This window comes from Carettochelys insculpta, chromosome 11 (assembly GCF_033958435.1).
Source record: "Carettochelys insculpta isolate YL-2023 chromosome 11, ASM3395843v1, whole genome shotgun sequence".
NCBI lineage: Eukaryota > Metazoa > Chordata > Testudines > Carettochelyidae > Carettochelys > Carettochelys insculpta.
The window spans coordinates 19,813,996-19,838,523 of record NC_134147.1 but is presented as its reverse complement, the minus strand read 5'-3'; the positions used below and the strand labels follow the sequence as shown (position 1 = coordinate 19,838,523).

Here is a 24,528-nt window from a genome sequence, read left to right as displayed (position 1 = left end):
AAGGGAGCCCAGCTCCCAGGCAGGAATTGGTGCTTTTAATGAGTGATTTGGTTTGACTTTAATACAAAAACAAGGTTTTGGTGCTAAGAGTCACAGCTTCTCAACTCTGTACACAGTCCTAGCCCTGCGCCTGCTTTGGGGGGAAGGGCAGGTCAGCCTGTCCTGCCTCCACGACATCCCAAGAGTTGAAGGGACAGTAACTAATTGCACCCTAGTATCTTGCTCAGGCCCCCTCCCTTCTGCGGTGTGGGGCAATATGACATCCCCCAGCAGAGGCTGAGAGGCGGAAGCCATTGGAAGGAGACGTCCCATAACTACCATGGGAAGTCCCCCCCCCACCCTCGACTTCACATGCTACAGCTTGTCGGTCCCTGCTGACAGTGGGGCAGGACTGAAGCGTCGCCCCCCGGGAGGCGGGCGCAGGCTCTCCACCTTCAGCACCGAGGACGCACGAGGTCAGACTGGGCAGGAACTGGCACGCAGGCTCCAGCTGCTGCCAGGGTCGGTGCTGGCAGCTCATTTGGTGATGGTGTTTCTGTTGAAGCAAGGAGAGAGGGGACACACATGAAGATCCAGGGAACGTTTCCCAAGAGCACTCAGGCCAGGGGTCCCCTCGAACACAGGTCACAGCAAGTGCCCTGATTAGACTCGGGAGAACCGTGTCCTATGCTCCCCCGCAGCAACCTGCCGGGGGACTTAGGCCCAGGGCCTAGCACGCTGGCCCCAAGGAGATCAGACAGACCAAGCCCGTGGAGGCCGAGAGGACGGGCACTTACGCGTTCATGCTCTTGCCGCTGCCGCTCAGTACAATGTAGGGTGTCTTCTGAGCCTTCTGCTTCTCCTGCAGCAGCGCCACCGTGCCCAGGGGGGTGTCGCTGGAGCTCATCTTCTTCAGCAGCTGAGAGGGGAGAGCCTGGATCACTAGAGCTCCCTGCAGACTTTCCCCAGTGAGCCCAACCTAACAGCCAGGGGCCACGGCACAGAGCTGGGGGACAGCTCCGGGGAGGGTGCAGGGGCTGTATCAGTCCCCCAGCAGGAGGCGGCTCCCCTACTCCAGTTCAGCAGCAGGGGGATTAGAGGAGACGGGAGGGGTTTGGCCAGGCCCCTCGGCAATGACTGCACATAATCAGCACCTTTCTGATGTGGAAGCGCACAGCACCCCCTCGTGCCACACTAACCCCAAGGGGAGAGCACCCCCCCCACACACCCTGCTCCTGTCCCGCCCAGGCTCTCTGCCATCCACGCCCGAGACGTGCAGCCAACAGGCTGAAACTGGACCTGCCCCCCAGCCCCCTTCCTGCAGGTTCTGCTCCTGGGGAGCTCCAGCCACACCCCCCGCTCACCGCCTCCTCATCCAGCTTCTTCATCCTCCTCTCTGTCTTCATCTTCCCCGAGCCCTTCCCATGGAAGCGGTGAGAGAGCTGTCGGAAGGCCTGGGGATAGGACGTAGCAGAGGTCACCACGGACCAGCACAGCCCCACAGCTGGGAACCCCCACACTCCACCTGTGGGAGCAGGGGATCCCCCCCACAACACCTCCTTCACCATCACGGCTCCCAGCCAGCCCTGGGCCACACCCCCCGACCAGCAGCCTGTTGCCATCCCGGCTGCTTTCCCGGGGGGTGGGAACGCAGCTGCAGCAGCGCTGCCCCCTGCTCTGGGAGCCTCCTTCCCACTACCTCCTTCGGGGTGAGCTTGCGGCCCGTCTCGTCCACGTATTCGATCTTGACGTCGGGTTTGTATCCGTCCTTCTCCTTGAAGTCCTGGGTGAAGCCCCGGTACTCCTCCCGCCGGCTGTACTTGTCATCGATGGCCCTGCGAGAGCCCCCCCTCAGGGCTAGTTCAGTGTGGGCTGCTCTCCCGGCCCAGCCGTGCCAAGTCTGGTCGGGAGTGTGTGGGGGGGTGCTCTATCCCCCCCCCACAGCCAGTGCTGAGCCCCACACAGGGCCAGGAGCAAGGGAGGGGGTTCTGTCTTGACTGAGATGCCAAGCCAGGGCTCTTCCCCTGGCACGTGGGCCCTTCAGCAGCATGAGAGCCGGACCCAGCTCTGCTGGGGAGATGGGTGTTCCTTGGGGTGCACAAGTAGCATCCACAGCCCCCAACCCTCCATCACTACTGCCAGCCTCTGCTACGAGACCCTGGGCATTCCTCTGGGGTTGGGGGCACCACCCCAAGCACTGGCCAGCACCTCTGCTGGCAACACAGCCTGTCGCGCCCACTCCACACCCTGCTGCTAGTTGTTGGTGCTACGGTCATGGCTAACGCGGCGGAGCTTTAGCTCGGGGAAGAGACCCAGAGGTGGCAGATCTGATCTCACCCAGTGATGATCCACCCCTGGGATTTGCCCGCCCCACAAGGCCACGTACATCTTATCCTCAATGCAGTACACAGCAGAGGGCAGCGACTTGTTGGGGGCCTTCACCCTGGCTACCTTCTGAACGGTCGTCTCCAGCAGGCCTGTGGAAGGGGAGAAGAGGGATGGGTCAGGCCTCGTTCAGTGGCAGCGAGTGCTCTGGGAAGCCTCCCCCCCCCCCACCAGAACACCAGCCCAACAAGATCTCAGAGGTGCTGGCTCACACAGGGAGAAAGGGGCTTTCAGGGGCAGCGTAACCTACTGGAAGGGGAGGGACCAATGCCCCACAGAAAAATCAGTCAGGGCCACACAAGTGAGAAGCACAAAAGAGCCCTCAGTGATATGGTCCCCAGGACAGACTCCTCACTCCCCTTGTTCTCCATCCCCCCACGTGGGGGGAGCCCTGGGGCCCAGGGCCCACCCCCCAGGGATCAATTCACTCTTCTGGGGGCCGAGAACTAGTAGATTTTCCATGTAGGCTCTGGTGGGGGGCCAAAAAATGAGGAGTTCTGTGTGCAGGAGTAGGGGGAAGGAGTGGGGGTGCTGGGCGTGGGCTGGGCATTGGAGCACCTGCCTCGCTGGGGCAAATGGATTTAAAAAAAAAAAAAAAAAATCTATCGGGGGGGGGTGCTTGGTGCTGCCATCAGTGCAGGGGACTGGACTCGATGACCTCTCCAGGTCTCTTCCAGTTCCATGGGGGGGGTGGGGGGGTGGGTGGGTGTGCGTAAAATATATATATATATATCTATCTGTAGCAAGGCTCTGGGGGAAGCACAGGTAGGTCTGGGCTGCCCTGTGCTTATTCCCACTGCTCCCTGACGCTCTCATTGGCTGCAATTCCCAACCAATGGGAGCAATGGGGGCGGAGCCTGCAAGTGAGTGCAGAAACAACTTCCCTGCACTGCTTTTTCCCAGATCTACTGCCTTCCCCTGCCAGGCAGAGCCCACGGGCAGCATGTGGCTTGCCTTGATTCCAGCCTGCAAGGCTCTGGGGTTGCCCTGCGCTCTGCAGCAAGGTGAGCCGGCACTGGCAATCCAGGCACACGCGTGGGATGCCAGGTGTCAAGCCTCAGAACTCCCTGCGTGGCAGGAGCACACAACAGGCTGTGCCGGGACTCCTAGACTCTATCCCGAGCTCTGACGCATCCCGAGTACATCAGTCCCCCTCTTGGGGGCGCTCTCCCCATCCTTTGTTTGGGCTGACTACCTCACAGACTGCACCACCCCCCATGACAGGGGTAGCTCCTGCTTTACAAGTTCAGCAAAGATCTTGCACCTTGGTCACCAAGCACCAGGGAGGGTTTTCAGAGAGGTACTGAGGAGCTGAGCCCTGCTGTGACCAGGAAGCCAGGCAGCGATGCTGTATAAATATGGGAAACACTATGGTATTGCCAGTACCAAAACGGCCAGCAATCTAACCAGATGCCAGGTGAGCTAACGGAGAGGTTTGCCAAGGAGGCTGAGCTTGTGTGTGTGTTTGTATCACCTTTGCATGATGAGTTTCAGATACACACAGCAGAGCTGCGTTTCTAGGCAACTCTCCCAGACAGACTGGCATCAGCACTAGGCCTGTTTGATGGCCCATCAAGGGACATCAGCTGTACACTGCACCCATTCCAGGGCCTACCCCTGATGACTCCGCACTCTATACTGGGGCCTGCCTGCAAAGAGAACTCTTGAGAGGTTCTCAAACGGGGGTTGTGACCCTTTGGAGGTTGCCATCGGTCAGCTTCCACCCCCATATTCTACTTCACCACCAGCAGGTATAATGGTGTTAAATATCAAAAAGGGGTTTTGATGTATAAGGGGGTTGCGCTCATAGGCTTGCTGTGTGAAAGGGGTCACCAGTACAAAAGAAGTGTGAGAACCACTGCCCTGAGGCCTTTCGGTGCCATGTGCTAGCAAATTTGTGTCTGGAACAGAGGGAGGGCCAGACACATGGCAAAAGGGCTAGAAAGAGCAGCTGTGGTACCGCCGTTTAGTCTTCAGTCCCACCTCTTACCTCTGGAGGAACTCTGCTACATGCAGAAGCACTGAACCACAGGCTGAGTAACTCAGCTAAGCTGCAGATGTGTTCCAGAGGGACTTCCAGGCCAGCAACTCACCAATACTGCAGAGAACCTGACACGCTGACTTTGAATCTTTGCAATCACGTGATTGCTGTACCAATTAACTCTCCTTCTTCATTTACCTTATGATAAACCTTTAGCGTTAAAAGCTAAAGGACTGGCCAGCAGTGTGGTATTTTGGGTAAGAGCCAATCAATGTTCCCTCTAATCTTTTTCATTCATGTGCACCACGAGTAGAAACAAGTTAAGTAGCTTTGGGCGCTCTGCTAATCAATTGGGCAGCAGGGGAACATTGGTGCTAACCTTATACTGACTGGCAATGTGGCTGGCCCTTTGGGTCGAAAGAACCTTCTGCATAGTAAGCAGAGTTTTAAAGCAAATTCTCACTGTACTGTACTACGTGGGAGGCGGAGAATGGCACTGCACGTGCTTGCCTTTTTTGGCATGTTTATGACCAGCGTGGAGAGCAGAAGCACAGCTGTCTGGCTGGGCAGTTTAACTTCAATGCTACAGTCAATGAGCGTGTCCAGGCACAAGCATCTCCCTTTATCAGCCTGTCTTGTCCTTGGTGTTCCCAGGCACACCAGGTCAATCGACCGTATGTAGCACGGCTGGCAAGCCTGGGAGCCTCCGAGGATTCTGGGACAGGGGCCCCATCCTGAGCCCCCCACTTACCTTTGTTCTGGCAAAGTAAGAGAGCAGCAGCCAGGCCCCGGTTCACTATGGGCTCCTCATCCAGGATGGTGGTAGAGGATGCTGAGAACTGCAAAGTGGGGAGACAGGGTTCAGGGTCTTGGAACCTCCATTTGGAGCCCCTGGTGTGCCAGCCCAGGGCTCCCTTCCTCTCAGTTTTACCCCACAGCCTCCTGCTACGCCAGCTCTGCCAGTGCCCCTCAGTCCTGACCTGCAGCCCCCCAGGGGTTTGCTGTGTTATACTGATGGGGGGCGGGGGGGAGTGACGATCCCCACCAGAACAAGCTCAGACTGCAATGACTCCGTTCCCTCCCACGCTCCCTTTTGCCCCACGCTCACATCCTGCTGCTGTTTCTCCTCATCCAGGTTGACCGTGCTCCAGCCAATGTTCTCTTCGCCGTCAGAATCAGAGCCTCCATTCGCGGACCGATCGTCATCCCGTTCAAAGTCCTGAAAGCAGGAGAGGGGCCACCCAGGGCATCAGCACATAGGTGCCCCAGCAGGGTGGGGCTCTCCCTTACTCCCATCAAGAGAGCACACGGGCCCTGACATGCTCTGCAGTCCCGTGCTCCTAGCTAGGGCTGACCTAAAAGTCCCAGGCCTCAAAACGGAAGCATTTCTGCAGCTGCAGCGCCTCCTGGGAGTGGCAGTTTGCTTGCTTCGCATGCCCCTTTCCCTCTGTAGCAGGGGAGAGCAAAGTGGGGGGCGGGGTGGGGTGAAATGTCATAAGGGGGGCACACAGCATGATCGGCTGCTGGGTCTCAGGCTCATTCATCGTACTAAAATGTTGGGATCTGTTCCTGTTTTTATGGCTGTGTGGTCTCCCTTCTGGACCGATTCTTCAGTTTTTACATTCTACCGACTTTTTTCTTACACGTCCTGAAAGGGCTCCCTCCCCTGCACCCTCATAGGAACTTAATTGAAACTTTCATCCGTTTCGATGACATCGGCCAGGTTTGGAGGGGCCCTGCTAACTGCAGGGATGAAAAGTGGGGCCCCAATGTAAAAACTCTGCTCACCCCTGCTCTACAGGCCAGACTGTCCCCCAGGATGCACCATGGCCAAGGACTCCCATGATGCAGTGCACCAGAGGAAAGGGCATGCTTTAAAATGGGACCATGATGTACCTGGACCAAAACGCTCATAAGGCAACATGTCTGACTCGACCCCTAACCCACAACTATTCCAGTTCCAGGCTCTCGCCCAACCCACCCAGACATCCTATTGCTGATCAGTCCTAACGCTGCCCTGCTTCTGTCACAGCCCTGGGCTCCTCTCCCTTGGCCACTCTGCCAGCTTCCCATAATTCTGACCCACGGCGCTTGGCTCCTGTTCTGCTGGTGCCTCTCCAGCTGGGGAAGTTTCCTTCCCTTCCAGCCCAGCCCAGCCCAGCCCAGCCCATACATGGAGGGGAAAGGGGGGGAAATCCTCAGGAAGCCACACCATGAGCTCCTCCTGGTCCTCGCGGTTGCCTGCCAGCCCGTAGGTGGGGATCTCGCCTAGCGTGCGGCAGAACTCAGAGGTGGCATTGAAGACTATTGCTCCTTTCCTCTCCAGCTCCTCATCATCCTCCCGACTACGGCGCGTCTCCAGCTTCTTGACGATCTCGATGACCTGCTTTGCGAGCAAAAGGTCCAGGTTACGCAGCAAGTGGGAGCTAATGAGGCAGAGGGCTGATGTGCTGGACCATGGATTACCAAGAGGCCCCAGAGTCAGGGCAATCAAACCGGAGATCTAGGGAAGGGTATGACTGGGTACCACATGCTCTCTGGAGGGTTCACTCAAGGAGCAGTGGAAACGCATCCATCCGTCCATAGAACAGGGATGACCTCAGGATCCTCTCCCTGGCTCTGGGAGGGGAGTGAGATTGAGTGGGTTGGGGGCACATTAGAAGAGAATCAGAATGGGAAGGAGCCTCCAGAGGTTATCGAGTTCAGTCCCCTGCACTCGCAGCAGGACCTGGCACCACCTACATTGCCCCTGCTCCAGGGCACTTGAAAGCTGCTTTGAAACACACCCTATTCCCCCTCCCCGTCTTTGACCTCATTCTATTGCGCAAAATGGTTACGAGAGTAGCACTCAGACTGCTCCTCGACCCGCCCCCCCGATCCTCTCCCATGGGCAAGTCTCCTCACCTTCTCCCCACTCTCCTTCAGCTGCTGCATCTGCCGGAGCTTACGGCCCTTCTCCAGCTGCTTTTGCAGCTCCTGCTCTGCCTCATCTTCCTCCAGGACAACTGGGGATTTGGGCACCTTCTCAGCCTCCTCTGCAGGGAAAGCAGCGTGGAGAGAAGGGGTCAGCAACAGCAACGTGCATTCCAAGGGGCCTTTCCATCAGCGGCAGGCTGGGCTCTGGGAGAGCAGCAGGTCAGATAATGGGGGCCACTGGACAAAAAGCCTGGCTCCTAGGGCCCTGGCTTCTCAGCTGTTTCGATACCAGGCACCAGCTTGCTGCCTTTCTAACCTGCGAGGCAGATCTCAGGGACTGGCATTGATCCAGATCACATGGTGAGAATAACCTTTGAGAGTCTACCCCGCTCTCCTCCCAGAACAGGAGAAAGAACCCAGGAGTCCTGGCTCCCAGCCCCTCACCATCACTGCTAATATCCATGTTCTCCACCCGGTTGTCATCTGACTGGGGTGGCAGGTCTGCAGGTTGGTTCACGCTCTGCTCCACGTCTTCTTCTTCTTCTTCTTCTTCCTCCTCCTCCTCCTCCCCCCTGTGGGCTCTTCTCCCTCGGCCCCGTAACCTTGGGGGCGGCCAGGGGTTGGGGCGGGGGGGGGGGGGGAGAGAGAGAGAGAAAATGGTTAGTACGTGGTCTAACTCCCCCCCACAGCCCTCTCGGTCTCCCCACTCCCAGAATCCTCTGTCCCCTGGTTACCGGGAGCCAAAGTCGTTCTCGTTTGTCTCATTGCCCAGTGGCAGTAGATCATCAGCTTTCACTGGCTTCTCCTTCTTCCGCAGCTTCTTCACCCGCCGTTTGGTCTTCTTGAAGGTGATGTTCTGAGAGAGACCAGAGTGCGCAGTGGGGCACAGCCCCTGTTGCTCATCCACACAGAAAGGCCCTACGCTAGTGGGTGGCACCTTGCCCTAATTTCCATGAGTACCCAGGGCTTGGCACATTCCCGCGTACCTACCCATAAGCAGCTGAGGCCCTGCTCCACATACCCCCAACTCTGCCAGGCTTGGGAACCTACAGCCACAAGTGTGGGCACATGGCCCTTGGCATCACCCCCTAATACATACCCATGAGCAACTGGGACAAGGCACTGCCCTTCAGCCACCCCCTGGCTTGGTGGGTTAGCTCCCTGCACTTTGCTTCAGTCCCTGCCACCCCTCAGGAGTCTGGTCTTGTGAGACGAAGGGCAGTATCCCACCTCCTGCACATATGAGAGGCAGCACCATTTTGGGACTGGGAGCCAGGACTCCTGGGTTCTTTTCCCAACTCTGTCATTAACCATGGAGTCAGTCCCATCTCCTCTATGCTGCAACCTCTCCCTTTGATCTAGTCAGACTGGGAGCTCTTGGGGGCAGGGACTGTCTCTGGGCACAGGGTGGGTGGGGGGCTGATCTCAGTCCGGGGGTGCTTTGCAGCACCCCAGGGTGCAATCCCTCTCTCGGTGCTATTGTAACAGACGTAACAGCATCCGTCACAGCTTCAGAGAGTTTAAAGATCCGGTCTGAGCCTGACACAGCGCACGGCAGGGAATGTCACCCAGTTCCCCAAATTAAGGCAAAAGACTTTAGACTAAAGCGTTTAATCCCTAAGGACATGAACCTGTTGCAAACCCCCACACAGACAGGAGAGAGTGAGAGGCCACCAACGACCGAGGCCCCTGCAGCAGCAGGAAACTGATGAGCTCAGCAGGGTGATCCCTAACTCATGCTGCAAAGGAGGGTGAAAACCCCCAAAGTCCTTCCTGACCCTGAATTTGGACATCAGCTGGATCCTGAGCATCTGGGCAAAGTCCACCAGCCTGGCAACTAGAAAAAGGGTTCTGCGGACCAAGTCAGAGCCTGGCCTACCCCACCCCACATTCCACTATTCAATAGGGAGCTGGATCCTGGAATAAACAGGAGCTAGTGCTAACATAGGAGGCCTTCTTACCATCTCCTCTGGGGTGAAGTACTCCGAGGCCAGGCGCAGAACAGGCGTGTCTAGGCTCTGGGCCTGACTCCGCAGGCTGTCCCGGACCTGCTGCAGCTCCCGCTCCCACGAGCCATCTGCCATGCCACTGGAGTCCAGCTTGAAGGATTTCTTCTTCTCACCTTCAATCTCCTCATCATACTTCGACAGGATGTTCTTGTGCTTGTACTGGGAGAGAGACCATGTGAGCACAGAGACCTCCCACACCCAACCCTCCAGGGGCCAGGCAGCAAGAGCAGTGTAGCAGGCTTGGGAGACGGAAATCAGAATGACAGTTTGCAGCTCATGTGCTGCCCATGTAGTCCCCACCACTGCTCCTTCTAGCTTCCTCTTGGGATATGCTGTCCCCTCTGCTGATTGGCTGTTTCCTCTTAACTCTGCCCCCCCATACCTGCCTAATTCATATCCTGCATCTTCCTTGGCCTGGTTAGCTGTACTGCCCACAATCCCACAGGCAACCTGCCCCCACTTAAACCATGGCACCTCCCTGCTTTTCAATAGATCCGTAGAGTTTGAAGCCAGTAGGGACTATCAGAGCAGCGTTTCCCAAAGTGTGATGTGTGTCCCGCTGGTGGTACTCCAAAGGATTTCAAGGGGGATGTGGCAGAAAATAAAGTACTGAAAAATCGGAAGATAAGCACTGGGAGAGGGGCTGTGGCGATAAGGCCGACGTCCCGAAAGCGGCACGTGAGTGTTTTAAGTTTGGGAATGTTGCACTAGAGCATCCACTCTGACTTCCGATCACAGCTCCCAACATCCGGCAGTCTGGGTGGGAGGAAGCGGGGGCGTGGGTGCAGGCTGCAGGCAGGAGTCTGGGTGGGAGGAAGAGGGGTGCAGGTGCAGGCTGCAGGTGGGGGTCTGGGTACCTCTGTGGCACAGCTCCCAGGGATGGGGAGATGACACAAGAGGCCCAGAGTGCTGCAAGAAAGCCCCCTGCCACTCCCATTTGCCGCAATTCCCCAGACAACAGGAGTGATGGAAGGGCAATGCCTGCAAGGAGAGCCCAGCATGGTGGGTGCATCAGCTCACCCCACTGGAAGAAGGGAGCCCTGAGCCTCACGGGCCAAATCAAGGCCAGCTGCAGGCTGGATCTGGCCCATGGGCAGTAGGTTCCCCACCCCTGGGCTAAAGCCTCTCTTGGAAAGACCTCCAGTCGGACTGTGAAGGCATTAAGAGATCAGTTTGGATACTCTGTGTCTGGGGCACTGCCTGCCACCACTGGGAACCCTCACCTCCAATCACAGCCATGAGGCAGGTCACAGAGCCTGCAGTAGCAGCCCCCACTGTTGGCAGAGGGACTGGTCACGGCAGTTACAATGGCCTTCCCCATACAGATGCTCCACACCCATCAGGGTTTGAATTGCAATCCCCATGGCAAATCTAGTCCCTTCCAAAGTCCTGGCTCTGCTGCCAGTGGGTCGGCCCTCCAGCGAGGCTGCAGAAGGCACCTTCCCAGGCTGGCCAGGAAAAGCTCTGCACTCTAACAGCATGGCCCTCTATAGCCACCATACTGCTGTAGTCCAAGCACCCAAATGCCCAGGGGCCTGGACTGAAGAAGGTTAGAGACCAGTGATAAATCACAACCACCAATCACAGGGTTTGCTGGTTGCTTGAGTGATCTAGGTCGCCTAATTTCATGGCAACCAATAGCCCAATCATTCCAGCCATGTGGGTGCAGACACCCGCCTCCCAAGGAACTGGGCCCATTTGAAACTAGAGGAGGAAGCCCAAGAACCCGTGCAGCCTGTCCCTGTCCCACGCACTGCACTTACAATGGCCATGTCATCCACACTCTCCTCCTCCTCATACGGCCTGTACTCTGGCTTCTTCTTCCGCAGCTCCACGTTCTTCTTGGCTTTCTCCTTGTCCACCATATCGATATTCACCAGAACATCCTCCTCCTCCTGCAGGACACCTGGGAGATGAGACGCCATCACCACGGGGTTACCCGACAGCCCCGGCTAGGCCCCAGCTGTGGTGCTCCCGGCACCAGAGCTAACCGATGTGGCCTGCCAAGCGACTGACAGCCCGTCGCATTCAAGGGCTTCAGCTGGCCAGCAAGAGTCTGTCACAGCATCACCCCTCCCTCCGCTCTAGCCCAGCAAGCTGCTTTGCATCTGGCATTTAATCCCCCCACAACACCCCCGAGAGGCTCCACACGGGGAAACTGAGGCCTAGTACATCCACGTGACAACACTGACGGTAACGCCCACGAGCTCTCCTCACAGAGCAGGACCTCTCGTGCCAGGTACTGTACAAACTGAGCAGAAAGACTGTCCCAGCCCCAAGAGCTGCCTGCCTGAAGAAGTCCTGACTTTCCTGCTCCAGCCTTTTGGCCACTCCTCCTCCATTTCCAACAGGACTATGGGAAGCTGCAGTGAATCACAGGCAGTCGATGACTGCTACGCAGGGGGAGCAGGCTGATAAATGGATTCCCCAGCCTAAGGGCTCCTTGCAGGGTTGGTGTAACACCGGATTTGGTAAAGTTCTGCTTCCAAAACCAACACAAAACCTGCCCCTGGCCACCCAGACTCTGGAACGTCCCTCGTAATCCCCATTCAGCGAATACGGGCCGTGTGGCCTAGCGAGCACTGACATGGATCGGGAGTTGGAGACCTGCATTCTACACCCTGCTGGGTGATCTTGGGCAAGGGCCTTCCCTCTCTGTGCCTCAGTTTCCCCTTCCCCCACCCTCGACTGCTTAGCCCATGAACTCTTTGAGGCAGGGACTGCTTGAGGGCAGAGTCTGCACAGCACCCAGTATAACCACAGAGGCACCACTTCACACATGTGCACAGGCACCGTAAGATCACGTGTAGAACCTCTGAGCAATTCCGCTAACCGTTATCCTATCAAGGATTTTATCCAGGGAGGCCTACAAATAAAACCAGCTCTTAGAGTGGGGAAGGCCCCAGTGGTAGCATGTCGCCCCAGTACAAACATCCTCACCCTCCGCTCCCACACTGAAGGGTGCCAGGGAAGCCCCTTTGGTTACCTTTGTCTTTGAGTGTCAGTACAACAGTTTCGCCTTCCTGGAAGGAATCAATGGTGTGTTCCACTGTCAGGCCCTGCAGATCCCGGGAGCTGTAGTAATCCTGGGGAAGGGAAGATCCAACAGGAGGGAAGTCAGTGTGGGAGGAAAAGGCCTGAACAGTCCCACAAGTCGAACTCTGACACAGCTCCCCATCTCTGCAGCAGTCACAAATGAGAGTGCCAGGAGACAACTGGATCACCGCCACAACGCAGGCCACAGGACAGCCCCGAGTTCCCTCCTGGCCAAAGCAGATCGGCTAGACCCAGCCCTGATGTACACGTTGCCAGTGATGGAGAAGCCACGGCAGCCCTCGGGAAGTTGTTCCAAGGGTGACCTCTCCTCACTTGTCAAAGTTACCTACTGATTTATCTCGCCTGAATCCATCTAGCGTCATCTTCCAGCCACTGGCTCCCGTCAGACCTTTAACAATGGTGGGCTCTTCAATCTAGCAGACAAATTTTGTCCCCCACGGAAGCCCTCACAGACTAGGATCAAACTGCCCCTTCACCTTCCGTTTGTTAAGTTAGGTAGGTTGAGCTCATGGCGTTTGCCATTCGAAGGCAACGTCTCCAGCCCTTTAATAATGTGCATGGCTGTCCTGAGCCTTCTCTGGTTTCTCAACGTCCTTCTGGGTCTTTGTACACCAGAACTGGACACAAGACCCAGCTGCTGAGCTCACTGTATGGAGGCTAGAAAGAGCAGGTTTCAGATTAGATGCCTAGAGGTGGAGGACCCGCAGTTTCTACCTTGGAGCAATATCAATTCTGCAGGGAGAAGCCACAGGTGGGGCACTCCCAGCCCTTGATACACTGAAACTGACAGTCACACTGGAGCAAGGAAATGATTGGCCTGGAGCAAGGCCTTAGCACCTGGAGTCCCACATAGCTTCCAGGGAAGTCCTTATGAGAAGGGAGACATCAATACTACTGCATCTTCAGTCGGCAAAACTGGCCAGTCCTCCTGCCCAGCTGGCCCCAGCTCCAGAGGCGTGCAGAGAAGACCCCTTCTCTCGCTGGGGGCACTAGGGTCTATGTGGCGCTCCCCACCCAGCAGCCACATGTGCTAGAGAGAGAGAAACCGGAGGAAGAGCCAGAGACAAACTGGAAGATGACAAATCAGCTAAAACCAGGACTATAAGACAACCTGTTGGGTTTTTTTTAATTATTTGAAGGGACTTTCTAGGCCCTACACGGCCAGGGACTTGCCCCCCCCACGCCATCCCAGGAAGAGCTATTGGGCTGTTTGTGGCCAGGACATTGGCTACTCTACCTCTTTCCCCCCCGCTGTGACTTTCCCCACTGTTTGGGCCGTAAGCTCCTCGGGGCAGAGACTATTTGTTCAGGGTCTACTACAAGGGATGTGGCTGGTCCGTAGCCACTGCTGAGCCATTTGTACTTCGCCAGCATGTCCAGGTTGGTCTCACCTTCTTCTTCTGCCCAAACTCCTCTTCGACAAGACTGCTGATGCCAAATTCCTGGTCCATTTCTTCAAGGAGTTTGGCCTGAATTTAACAATCAAAGAGAAACAAAGATGAAGTTTTTAAAATTAACTGCATTCGCATGGGACCTGTTACAAAATAGGGCCTGGTGGCCAAAGCTGAGGGGAAAGAGCCAGGGGTTAGGACTCAGAGCTTCATTCCCCAGCACTGGGAGACAGCAGAGTCTAGTGGTTAGAGCTAAGCATTACGCCCCCCCCTCGTTTCTACGACCCACTGAGCACTGCCTAGTGCAGTGGTGCCCAATACGCTCCCCATTTGCCACATGCAGCAGCATGGTGCGGTGAAGTGCAGCTCAGGAGAGCCGCAGGTGTGGAGCGCCCCTCCGGCCACTCTGCGCGCGCGCCCCACCACACAGCACAACAAGCGCATGGTGGTGGCGGCCGAGGTGTCTCCTCTGGCCCTGGCAGGTTCCAGCCACGTTCTGGTGCAGCACGACTTAAGCCTGGGGCACCTTCCTCAATTAACTGGGGGGCGGGGGGCCGGGCCGGGCCGGGCCGCTGGCAATCCTTACATTCCTTTAGGACACTACCGGTCCAGTGGTCAGAACAGAGGAGAAGAGAATCTGAGCTCCTGGCTCAATCCAGCCATTGAATCTACTCTACTTTCTCTATACGTGGTTCCTTGGGATTGGCTGGTGCCAGGCATGATCCTCCGCTCTGCCTGGAGGCTCCAGGCACTGCCACAATACACCTAAACCATGCAAGGGTTAAACCTGGCTGCTGCCCACATCTTCCAACGTCTGTGGCGGGCTCACAGCTCAGCAAATTTCAGCCCCAACAGCGAGCTATCGGCACAGCTCAGTCCAATACGACACCCCCCAGCCTGCATTCCCATACCCAACGCTTGCACTCCCAGAGCGCCAGTTACCATGCAGCTCTCTGCCGCACATGGTGAATGACAGCCTCAGGCCCTTACTGAGGAAGCAACCAGGGAGCTGGCACAACCAAGAGCAGGCAGATGACACCAGCTGCTGGCTAGGGATGGAACACGCTGTCCTACTGGGCTGAAGACAAGGGCAGCTGGACCCATGTCACACATGGAAATGGTATCCCCAGCAAGGGGCCCATGCAGCCCAAAAGCTCCAGGACTATACCAACCCTCTTCTCAGCCAGCTCCTTCTCAACCTGCAGCTTCCGGCTCCTCTCAATCCAAGCAGCTGTGTCATCCAGCCACGGGTCATCCTCTCCCAGAGTCTTGATTTTCCTAAAAGGGGGAACCGAGACAGAAGCTAGCAGGAAAGGCAGCTGCTCTGCCCCAGAGAGCTCCCCACCACTGTCACCACCTCCCTGGAGCCCTCTGGACCCTTTAAATGAACAGGCACTCAAAGGCCCACCCTGGCCAGAGGAAATGCATTAGTGGTTCAGTGGTAGAGTTCTTGTAGCCCCAACATGGGAGAGCTCAGGTCACATTCTGGTCAATGCAGAGCCATGTATTAGCGAGGGTGGAAGAGGGAACACACGGAACGGTGGTTCAGTTGTCAGGTACTGGCCCAGGACTTGGGAGGCCCAAGTTCCATCCCCTCTGCTCGAATTGATGTGTGACCTTCAGTCAACAGTCACGAATGCTGTCCAGTGGCTTAGTTTTTCCCCATCTCTGTTGCTGGGCGAAATCTCTCCTCAACTCACAGTGAGGTGCTCAGACAGTGATCAGAGGCACTGAGCGCCTACACATGAGGCTAGGCAGCAGATGAGGCTTTGGGAGTCTCAATTTCAGTCTCAGCCAAATACTAGAAATCAAAATTCCCCCCACAAGCCAGGAGGGATGACAGAATGGCTCACACCTCATGGATGGTAGCCAGCACTTCCAATAAGGTGATACCCAGCCACGGCCGGTGATTGACCACTTCTCCCGACTGTCCCACCAGGGAAGGCAACGTGACTGGGGAACAGGACACCATCCACGCCATTCCTGCCTTCACCACCGGCCTTAAGCAAACCAGTTCCCCTCTCTGTGACTGTTCCTCCTCTCACTTGCATCAGGCTTTGCTGGACCCAATCCACACACACGAGGAAATGTTGAATGGATCAGATGCAGGGTCCACCCGGCCCAGTACTGTGCCCCTCCCAGATGCTTCAGAGGAAGGAGCAAGAAGTTGGCCGGTGGCAGGGTGGAATAAGCTGCCCTCCAGGAAGATCTGAAATAACACCCCACAGCAAGCGATGGGCTTCAGCCTGGAAGCATGATGGTTAGACCTCTCCCGGAACATGATTGCTAACTAGAATGTCCATAGAAATGTCCAGATCTTCTAGAAACCCAGATACATTCTCAACCTTAACATCCTCTTTCAAGGAGGTCTGCAAGCTACTTCTTGGCCAGAAGGACCTCGTCCAAAATCATCCAGCCTGACCCCAGAACGACACAAGGACTGCCCTGAAGTAATTTCTACTGAACTACAGCAGGTCTCTTTGAAAATATCTAATTTTGATTTAAACCCAGCCAGGGATAAGGAACCCATCTCCCCCTAGCACAGATGTAACCCTTGATCCAGGTTTCTTATGGTCAACTACCCTCACTGGGAAAAACACGCGCCTTATTTAATGACACATCAAGCTGTTAGGTCCAGGCAACTCAGGTTCAACCTCTGCCACCAGCGAAGGATGTCTTCACATATGTATCAAGCATGGGGACGGCACAATGGCTGGCAGCTGCGGACACTGCATTACACTCGACAGTAAAGTGCGGACAAAACCAAGCGCGTACATGCGGGGGGGTGGGGGGGGGGGTGGGGGGGAGGGAATTACCCTAATTTTTGGTTGAGAAGTCGCTTCTCCTTAGCGGCCGCTAGCTTCTCCCGGATCTCCTCCCTCTGCTTCAGCACGATTGGGTTGATCACCTCAGCCGTCACAGGGTCCTCTTTACTGCCCGCTTCTGGAAAGGAACACACAGGACAGGGGAGCTGCAACAGAAGTAGGTTATCGGGACCCCTCGTGCCACGTGCACTTCTCTTATTCGTGCTTAGCTAGTGAAAACGAATGGCACAGGGATCAAATGAATGGGTTAGTCAGCTGGGAGAGGGCGGGGCGGAGCCTTCACATGTCTCATCAGAGAGTGGGCTTGATGCCTTTCTCCCACCACCACCACAAGGAGGGCCGGAGCCCTGTCCCCTGCGGGCAGGGCAGCAGCAGGATCTGGCAGAGGCTGGGTCCAGCAAAGAGGAGGAAACCACATTCCAAAGGGCTGCTTAGCAAGGAGCAGGCATGCGCCCGGATGCCTGGTCCAAGACAGGCGTTAGGCAGACACTGGCCAGTGATACAAGGCAGCAGAGAGGCCAGAAGAACAAGGTCTGTCCACATTCTGCCATGTTGATGAACACCCCCTGTACAAACATCACGTCTGAGAACTGCTCTGCTCCACCGAGAAGGAATGCAACAGCTACCAAGCCCTCCTGCCCCCTCCAGTTCTGCTTGCCCTGCCACCACGCCTAGAGCGGAAGAGCATGCCAGGATGCAGTCCCTAAGCGCCGCAGCTGGCACAGGGCAGAATTTTCAGAACCACTAAGCACTGCCTTACCCGTGCTCCTGCCAGCTGCCAGGCCAAGACTGGGTGCTCTTCAACAGCCCACCCAGAGCATCACAAGAAAAATTCAGACAGAAGCTGGGGAGACTTCCAGACAGCTCCTGCCTTTAAGCCTAGACCACGGTTCAAGCACCTGCTGCGTCACAGACTCCCCATGTGGCATCAGGCAAGCGCCCTGGGTCATGTCTACACTACAGACTTCTCTCAGCAAGGGGTCTGAGCAGCCTCTGATGTAAACGTAGCCAAACAGGCAAACCGGCACTTGCAGCCGTTTGGCATTGTGGAGGGGTAGCATTACGAGACCAGCGCGACGCCAGTGTTATTGAGTCATGTGCTCTGCTGGCATACATACGCTGGTAGCGCTCCTAGCGCAGACACGGCCTCATCTTTCATTTCTTCACCTGTGTAATGGTATCAGTGTTGTCCTACCTCTCCAGGGAGTGGTCTGGATATGTACATTAAGCACTGTAGTGCTCAAATGCTACAGAGCTAGCAGCCAGACAAGTTAAGAAACGGTGTTATTTGTGCAGCACCTAGCATGCTGGGGCCTTGGCCCCGTACTCGGGCTCCTGGGTGCTACTGTGTGATGGGGTTCAGGGGTCCCCAGGCACTGCACCCCGGCCACAGGCAGGAGCGACTCTTGCTCAGCAGGTAGAACAGGAAATTTATTAGTCGACAGAGGTTCAGCTCAGTACGGAGGTGTCAGTACAGCAGGCAGCGACAGTCATTCCAACCCATCCTGGGAAGAGGAGCCTAAGGGATGCCCCACTTGGGGTGTAGCTTTCCCTTAAGCCAGGCTGGCTGCCTTCCCTCTCTCTCCTCAGCTTCTAACTGCTGCCTGTGATTCAAAAACCAGCTCCGCTCCTCCCTGCTCTTTGATCAGGACAGAGGTGTTAGCTGCCAGCTTAGGTTACAGCCCCAGGGGTCATCCTTAGCCACTGTGAGCTGCTCTGCCTGTCTCACACACAAATCCAGCCTCCCTCTCTCTCGCATGTACCCCCCACACTCCCTCACATACTGCAACAAAAGGGCCTCACCAAAAGATATGCAATAGTTTCAGAAAGTTTAAGGCCAGAAGGGACCATTACGTTATCCTGCCTGGCCTCCACAGGCCACAGAATTTCAGCCAAATACCCCCATATTGAACGAGTAATTTGCTACACCTAAAGAGTTCAGTACTCAGACACTTGTGTGCTCCACATAGGAAACTGGACAGACCTGAGTGAACCCAATACCAAAGAGCCCCGAGACAGCAGGTAACAGAGATGAGTGGTGGAACACAAGAACAGAAACCCTCCAGCAAAGACCTCCACTGAAATACACAGAAGAGGGGGGACATTAAGGTGGGAAGATATTACAGACCCCCTCCGCCTTTTTCGTGCCCTTCCTACAAAGCGATGTTAAAGCCTTGATAAGTACAGAGTGTTCTGGGACCAAAGCCAAGGTTTGGGTTTTTGTTTTAACTGATAAAAAAGCCAGACTTACCCTTTTTGATGGCACTGACTTCCAAAGGCTTCAGCCCAAGTTTAGCTCGGAGTTTACTGGAGGGAAAACAGAGGGTTACAAGGCCTAGCTGTCAAATACACACAGCCTATATGAGCAGAACTCATTTACAGCATCAAGAAAAGATTCTCCCGCAGTTTAAGTACTCCTGTGGGACTCAGAACACCTGGGTTCAATGCCACCCTCTTCTTGGGCGAGACACTGGATTCAATGTGTTGTTCTGTGCCTCAGGTTTCCCTCCAGGGGGATTGTGAGGACACATACACCAATGATTAGGAAGCTTCAGGAACAGCGGGGAGGAGGACAAATAACAAAGCTTTGTTCTATGTTTGCACACCGTCCAGCACAATGTGGTACTGGTTCACAACGATGGTTCCTGAGCACAAATGGAACCAATTGAGGTTGATTACTCAGTTCTCCTGAGTGGGACCTAGGGACAACCTCCTCTATGCCTTCCCTGGGAACTGCACCTTGACAGTGGTAAGCTTCTGTATCCAGTGACCAAGAGCTCTGCTAGCAGGAGTCTTAACTCCTGTGAAGGTGACCCACGATGTTCCAATCTCCCAGTCCAGTGCTCTGCCCACCAGACCATGCTGCCCTCCCATCAGAAAAAGTTATATAAACAGAACAAGATAAGCGTTCCAGCAAAAAGCTGGACAGACCAGAGCTTGGAGCCTTGTTTGTGCTCTATGCCTTGCCTGATGGGACTGCTAAGATTTTGGATTCAGAATCATCTTTGTGTATTTCAGACCAATCCCTCATTCATTTCTTTCCAAATTCTCAAAAGAGCCAAGAGTGCCAACTGGAGAAATAAATTACAAACTCCGTGTTGCTGAGACAAAATTAAAGCCCCTTAGCCTGCTGGTGACTCAGCTTCCCCATCTGTAAAATGGGGATAAAAGTATCATCCAAGCTCATAGGGCAACATAAATGCATTCTAGCGCTTAGACACAACTGAAGAGTATGTAAATACATTAGACATAGCATTTCACTTACTTGGTCTCTTCAATGCTAAGAGAAGCATCCCCCAGGCTGGTCTTTGAGCTGGTAGCTGTTTAGAGAAAAATCAAGGTGATGTTTGTAAACAAGACAAAAGTAAGAGTCCTTGTTTTAATAGAATTTAAAGCCAGACGGGTCCACACTGTCCAACTGGTGCAATCTCCTGCATAGCACGTAACTTGAGAATGCCCCTTAGCTAAGACAGGCTTTTTATAATGAGTAATGCTGTGAATAAACACATCTCTTATGGGGACCTGAAATGTCAGCATGGCTCCTTTGCCCATCAGCTGTATTAAAGATCCCACAGAGGAAACCAAGCTGTTATTCTACTGACGAGACAGAAAAGGCTATAACTTGGGTGATTCTGGAGCAACAGAGAGGTCAGTGGGTAGATTCCATAACACAGCAAAATATATGGTACCACAAAACAGGATGTATTAGACTGATGCTGGCAGACAGAAACTCTATCCAAATCTCAGGCCATTACAGTTACTGTATAGAGTTATTTATTAAAACACCTTTTCAGGGCACTTTATATACAGATGTCCCATAATCAAAGTCGTCATCCCCTCGCAATACATCTGTCCTGACCTCATCTTCACCAATAACTTTGCATAACCCCTTTTTGAGCAATTATACACATATGCATGCTCCTGCCCCAGGAAGGAACATGAGCTCATTTCCTTGCTTTACTCTGATCTCCCACCTCCCTTCTCCCTCAAATTCACCCCACCAATGAGTTAGTGGGTCTAAACCTTCCCTAACCCTCATCTTCCCACGTTCTGCAGGACAGCACCCGAAGCTCCCTCCAGCCCATGAGACAGCACATCCTGATCACTCATCAGAAATCGTAAATCCTCACCTCTGCCCCATAACACATTCATGTCCAAGAAGGACACACACACACCCATTCCTCACACCTGATCTCCAAAACTGCTCCCCAGCAGCTAGTCATCACCATAAACCACCAGCCAATCCAACCCTTGCAGTTTACACTCCTTTAAGGAGGAGTATAAACATATGGCTGGAGAATGCCGGTCAGTAATCAGGAAAGCAAAAGCACAATTGGAACTGCAGCTGGCAAGGGATGTGAAGGGTAACAAGAAAGATTTCTACAGGCATGTTAACAATAAAAGGGTTATCAGAGAAGGTGTTGATGACAGAGGTAACCTAGTGATAGACAACGTAACAAAAGGTGAAGCACTCAATGCTTTTTTTGCCTCAGTCTTCACAGACAAGGACAGCTCCTACACTATGGTGCCAGACAATGCATTTTGGGAAGGTGGAGGGCAGCCATCGGTGGGGAAGGAACGAGTTAAGAGCTACCTAGAAAAACTAGATGTACACAAATCATAAGAACATAAGAATGGCCATACTGGGTCAGACCAAAGGTCCATCCAGCCCAGCATCCCATCTGCCGACAGTGGCCAATGCCAGGTGCCCCAGAGAAGGAGAACAGAAGACAATGATCAAGTGATTTATCTCCTGCCATCCATCTCCTGCCCTTGTTCTGAAGGCTAGGGCACCATACTTTATCCCTGGCTAATAGCCATTTATGGACCTAACCTGCAAAAATTTATCAAGCTCTTTTTTAAACCCTAATAGAGTCCTGGCCTTCACAGCCTCCTCGGGCAAGGAGTTCCACAGGTTGACTGTGCGCTGTGTGAAGAAAAATTTCCTTTTATTAGTTTTGAACCTACTACCCATCAATTTCATTTGGTGTCCCCTAGTTCTTGTATTATGGGAAAAGGTAAATAATTTTTCTATATTCACTTTCTCCACACCATTCATGATTTTATACACCGCTATCATATCGCCCCTCAATCGCCTCTTTTCCAAACTGAGAAGTCCCAGTCTCTCTAGCCTCTCCCCATATGGGACCCGTTCCAAGCCCCTAATCATCTTAGTCGCCCTTTTCTGAACCTTTTCTAATGCCAATATATCTTTTTTGAGGTGAGGAGACCACATCTGCACGCAGTACTCAAGATGTGGGCGTACCATAGTTTTATATAGGGGAAGTATGATATCTTTTGTCTTATTATCGATCCCTTTTTTAATAATTCCTAACATCCTATTTGCCTTACTAACTGCCGCTGCACACTGCGTGGATGTCTTCAGAGAACTATCCACTATAACTCCAAGATCCCTTTCCTGATCTGTCGTAGCTAAATTTGACCCCATCATGTAGTACGTGTAATTTGGGTTATTTTTTCCAACATGCATTACCTTACACTTACCCACATTAAATTTCATTTGCCATTTTGCTGCCCAATCACTCAGTTTGCTGAGATCTTTTTGTAGTTCTTCACAATCCCTTTTGCTTTTGACTGTCCTGAATAACTTGGTGTCATCTGCAATGACTGTCCTGAACAACTTGGTGTCATCTGCAATCCATAGGTCTGGATTTAATGCACCCAAGGGTACTGAGGGAACCAGCAGATGTAATTGCTGAGCCTTTGGCCATTATCTTTGAAGACTCCTGGAGATCGGGAGAGATCCCAGATGACTGGAAAAAGGTATATGTAGTGCCCATCTTTAAAAAAGGAAAGGAGGACAATCCAGGTGACTACAGACCAGTCAGCCTTACCTCAATCCCTGGGAAAATAATGGAGGGGGGTTCTCAAGAAATCCATTTTGGAGCACTTGGAAGAAGAGAAAGTGATCAAGAGTAGTCAACATGGATTCACCAAGGACAAGTCATGCCTCACCAATCTGATTAGCTTCTGTGATGAGGTAACAGGCGCTGTGGACATGGGGAAGTCAGTGGGTGTGATATACCTTGACTTCAGCAAAACTTCTGATACACTCTCCCACAACATACTTGCCCATAAGTTGAGGAAGTATGGATTGGATCCATGGACTATAAGATGGATAGAAAGCTGGCTTGACAGTCAGGCCCAATGGGAAGTGGTCATTGGCTCAATATCTGGATGGCGGTTGGTTTCAAGCAGAGTGCCCCAAGATTCAGTTCTGGGGCCAGTGTTGTTCAACATCTTCATTAATGACCTGGGTGAGGGACTGGATTGCACCCTCAGCAAATTTGCAGATGACACTAAAGCTAGCAGGAAAGGTAGATACATTGGAGGGTAAAGACAGGATCCAGAGGGACCTGGTTAAATTGAGAGGATTGGGCCAAAGGAAACATGATGCAGTTCAAAAACGAGATGTGTAGAGTCCTGCACTTGGGACAGAAGAATCCCAAGCATTGTTATAGGCTGGGGACCGACTGGCTAAGCAGCAGTATAGCGGAAGGGGACCTGGGCAATATGGTGGATGAGAGGCTGGATATGACAGTGTGCCCTTGTAACCAAGAAGGCTAACGGCATATTACAGTGCATGAGGAGGAGCATTTTGCACAGATCTAGATAGGATGTTGTTCTCCTCCATTTGGCACTGGTGAGGCCACATCTGGAATACTGTGTCCATTTTTGGATCCCCCAGTATAGAAAGGATGTGGATGTGCTGGAGCAGGTTCAGGGGAGGGCAACAAAAATGATTAAGGGGCTGAGCACATGACCTATGAGGAGAGCCTAATGGATTTGGGCTTTTTTAGTTTACAAAAAAGACGACTAAGGGCTTTTTTAGTTTACGGAAGAGAAGACTGAGGGTTATCAGCACTATGGTTCTGGGTCATTACCTACTTTTCCGGGTTCACTCAGCCCCAATTCCGGGTAATTTACAGGTCACTTCCTGTTCTCAGTGGTGTCAGATAGAATAGGGAGCAATGGTTTGAAGTTATAGAAGGAGAAGTGTAGGTTGGATATTGGAAAAACTGCTTCACCAGCAGTGTGGTGAAACACTGGAATGCATTGTGTAGAGAGGTGGTAGAGATTTTTAAATTCCAGCTTGACAGGGTCCTGGCTGGGATGACTTAGTCAGGATTGATCCTTCCTGAAGCAGGGAGCTGGACAAGATGACATCCTGAGGTCCCTTCAGCCCTATAATTCTACGATTAGCCACCTTTATAACGCCACAAACACTTACTGGCCCAGACCTCCTGGCCCAATACTCTGCCCATTCCCAGATCTCACTAAACGCATCAATCCTCTCCCTCGCCCGCACAGAGCTCTGATCACCATCACTCCCTTACAAATCCCCCCAGCACACTCCAGCCCATAACCTGCTCCTGCTGAACCACAGCGCGCGCATACACACACCCCACTCCCTTCACTCTGGGCCCCACCGACAGCCCTTCCACCCTTGGCCACCGATGGGTTCCCAGTCCCCTCCCCCGCTTCCCTGCGGGCTCCTTAACCGAATCCCGACTTCCCTCCACACAAGCTCTTCGGAGACTCTTGGGCGGCTCTGTCCTTTAGGCTCCCGATGCCGCCCCATGACCCTGCCCCCCGGCTCTGACCCGCCTCATATCCATCGTCGCGCTTCTCCCGCTTAATCCGTCTGCCTCCCTCGGCATCCTGGGCGCCCCTGTCCCCTGCCCGGCCATAGCTGCTCCGGCCCGGCGCGGCCGCCTCCTCTCCCCCACTGCGCCGGCTGCTCCGCTCCCCGCGGCTGCGGCTACGCTTTCCCCGCCGCTCGCTGGACCCGCCGCCCCGGTGTTTGTGCTTCTTATGCTCCCGGTGCCGAGAGGAGGAAGAAGAGGAGGACGCGGGCGGCGGCGGCAGCGGCGGCTGTTGCTGCTCCTCAGGGCCCGCGGCCTCCCCCCGCTCCCGGTGCTTCTTCGAGGAGCCCATGGAGACGCAAAATGGCACCAGCGACA

The 24,528-nt window shown here is 54.2% G+C and overlaps 1 protein-coding gene across 2 annotated transcripts; it reads right to left on the bottom strand.

Moving 5' to 3' along the window:
* Positions 1-13: 13 nt before the first annotated feature.
* On the bottom strand, positions 14-24,528 carry SART1 (spliceosome associated factor 1, recruiter of U4/U6.U5 tri-snRNP). 2 transcript variants are annotated; one of them, XM_075004819.1, is made up of 20 exons: positions 24,169-24,528; positions 19,809-19,863; positions 18,795-18,850; positions 16,535-16,661; positions 14,891-14,996; positions 13,719-13,796; positions 12,257-12,356; positions 11,034-11,176; positions 9,223-9,429; positions 7,996-8,117; positions 7,706-7,863; positions 7,250-7,380; positions 6,558-6,731; positions 5,454-5,564; positions 5,097-5,184; positions 2,366-2,456; positions 1,679-1,814; positions 1,344-1,433; positions 777-898; positions 14-535 (listed from the first exon to the last, which is right to left on the bottom strand). In XM_075004819.1, the coding sequence occupies exons 1-20, from the start codon at positions 24,500-24,502 to the stop codon at positions 517-519; spliced, it is 2,448 nt and encodes an 815-aa protein (XP_074860920.1). In that variant the 5' UTR covers positions 24,503-24,528; the 3' UTR covers positions 14-516. The 2 variants fall into 2 exon arrangements, with proteins under 2 accessions (XP_074860920.1, XP_074860921.1); XM_075004820.1 differs by having other exon boundaries at positions 6,558-6,728.

Bases quoted from the DNA above. Each gene is read 5' to 3' on its own strand.
- SART1 (XM_075004819.1), bottom strand. From the start codon at position 24,502: ATGGGCTCCTCGAAGAAGCACCGGGAGCGGGGGGAGGCCGCGGGCCCT. The intron at 11,177-12,256 runs GTAACCAAAGGG...CTCATCTCCCAG, and splicing joins ACTGACACTCAAAGACAAAG to GTGTCCTGCAGGAGGAGGAG. The intron at 7,864-7,995 runs GTAACCAGGGGA...GCCGCCCCCAAG, and splicing joins GAGAACGACTTTGGCTCCCG to GTTACGGGGCCGAGGGAGAA.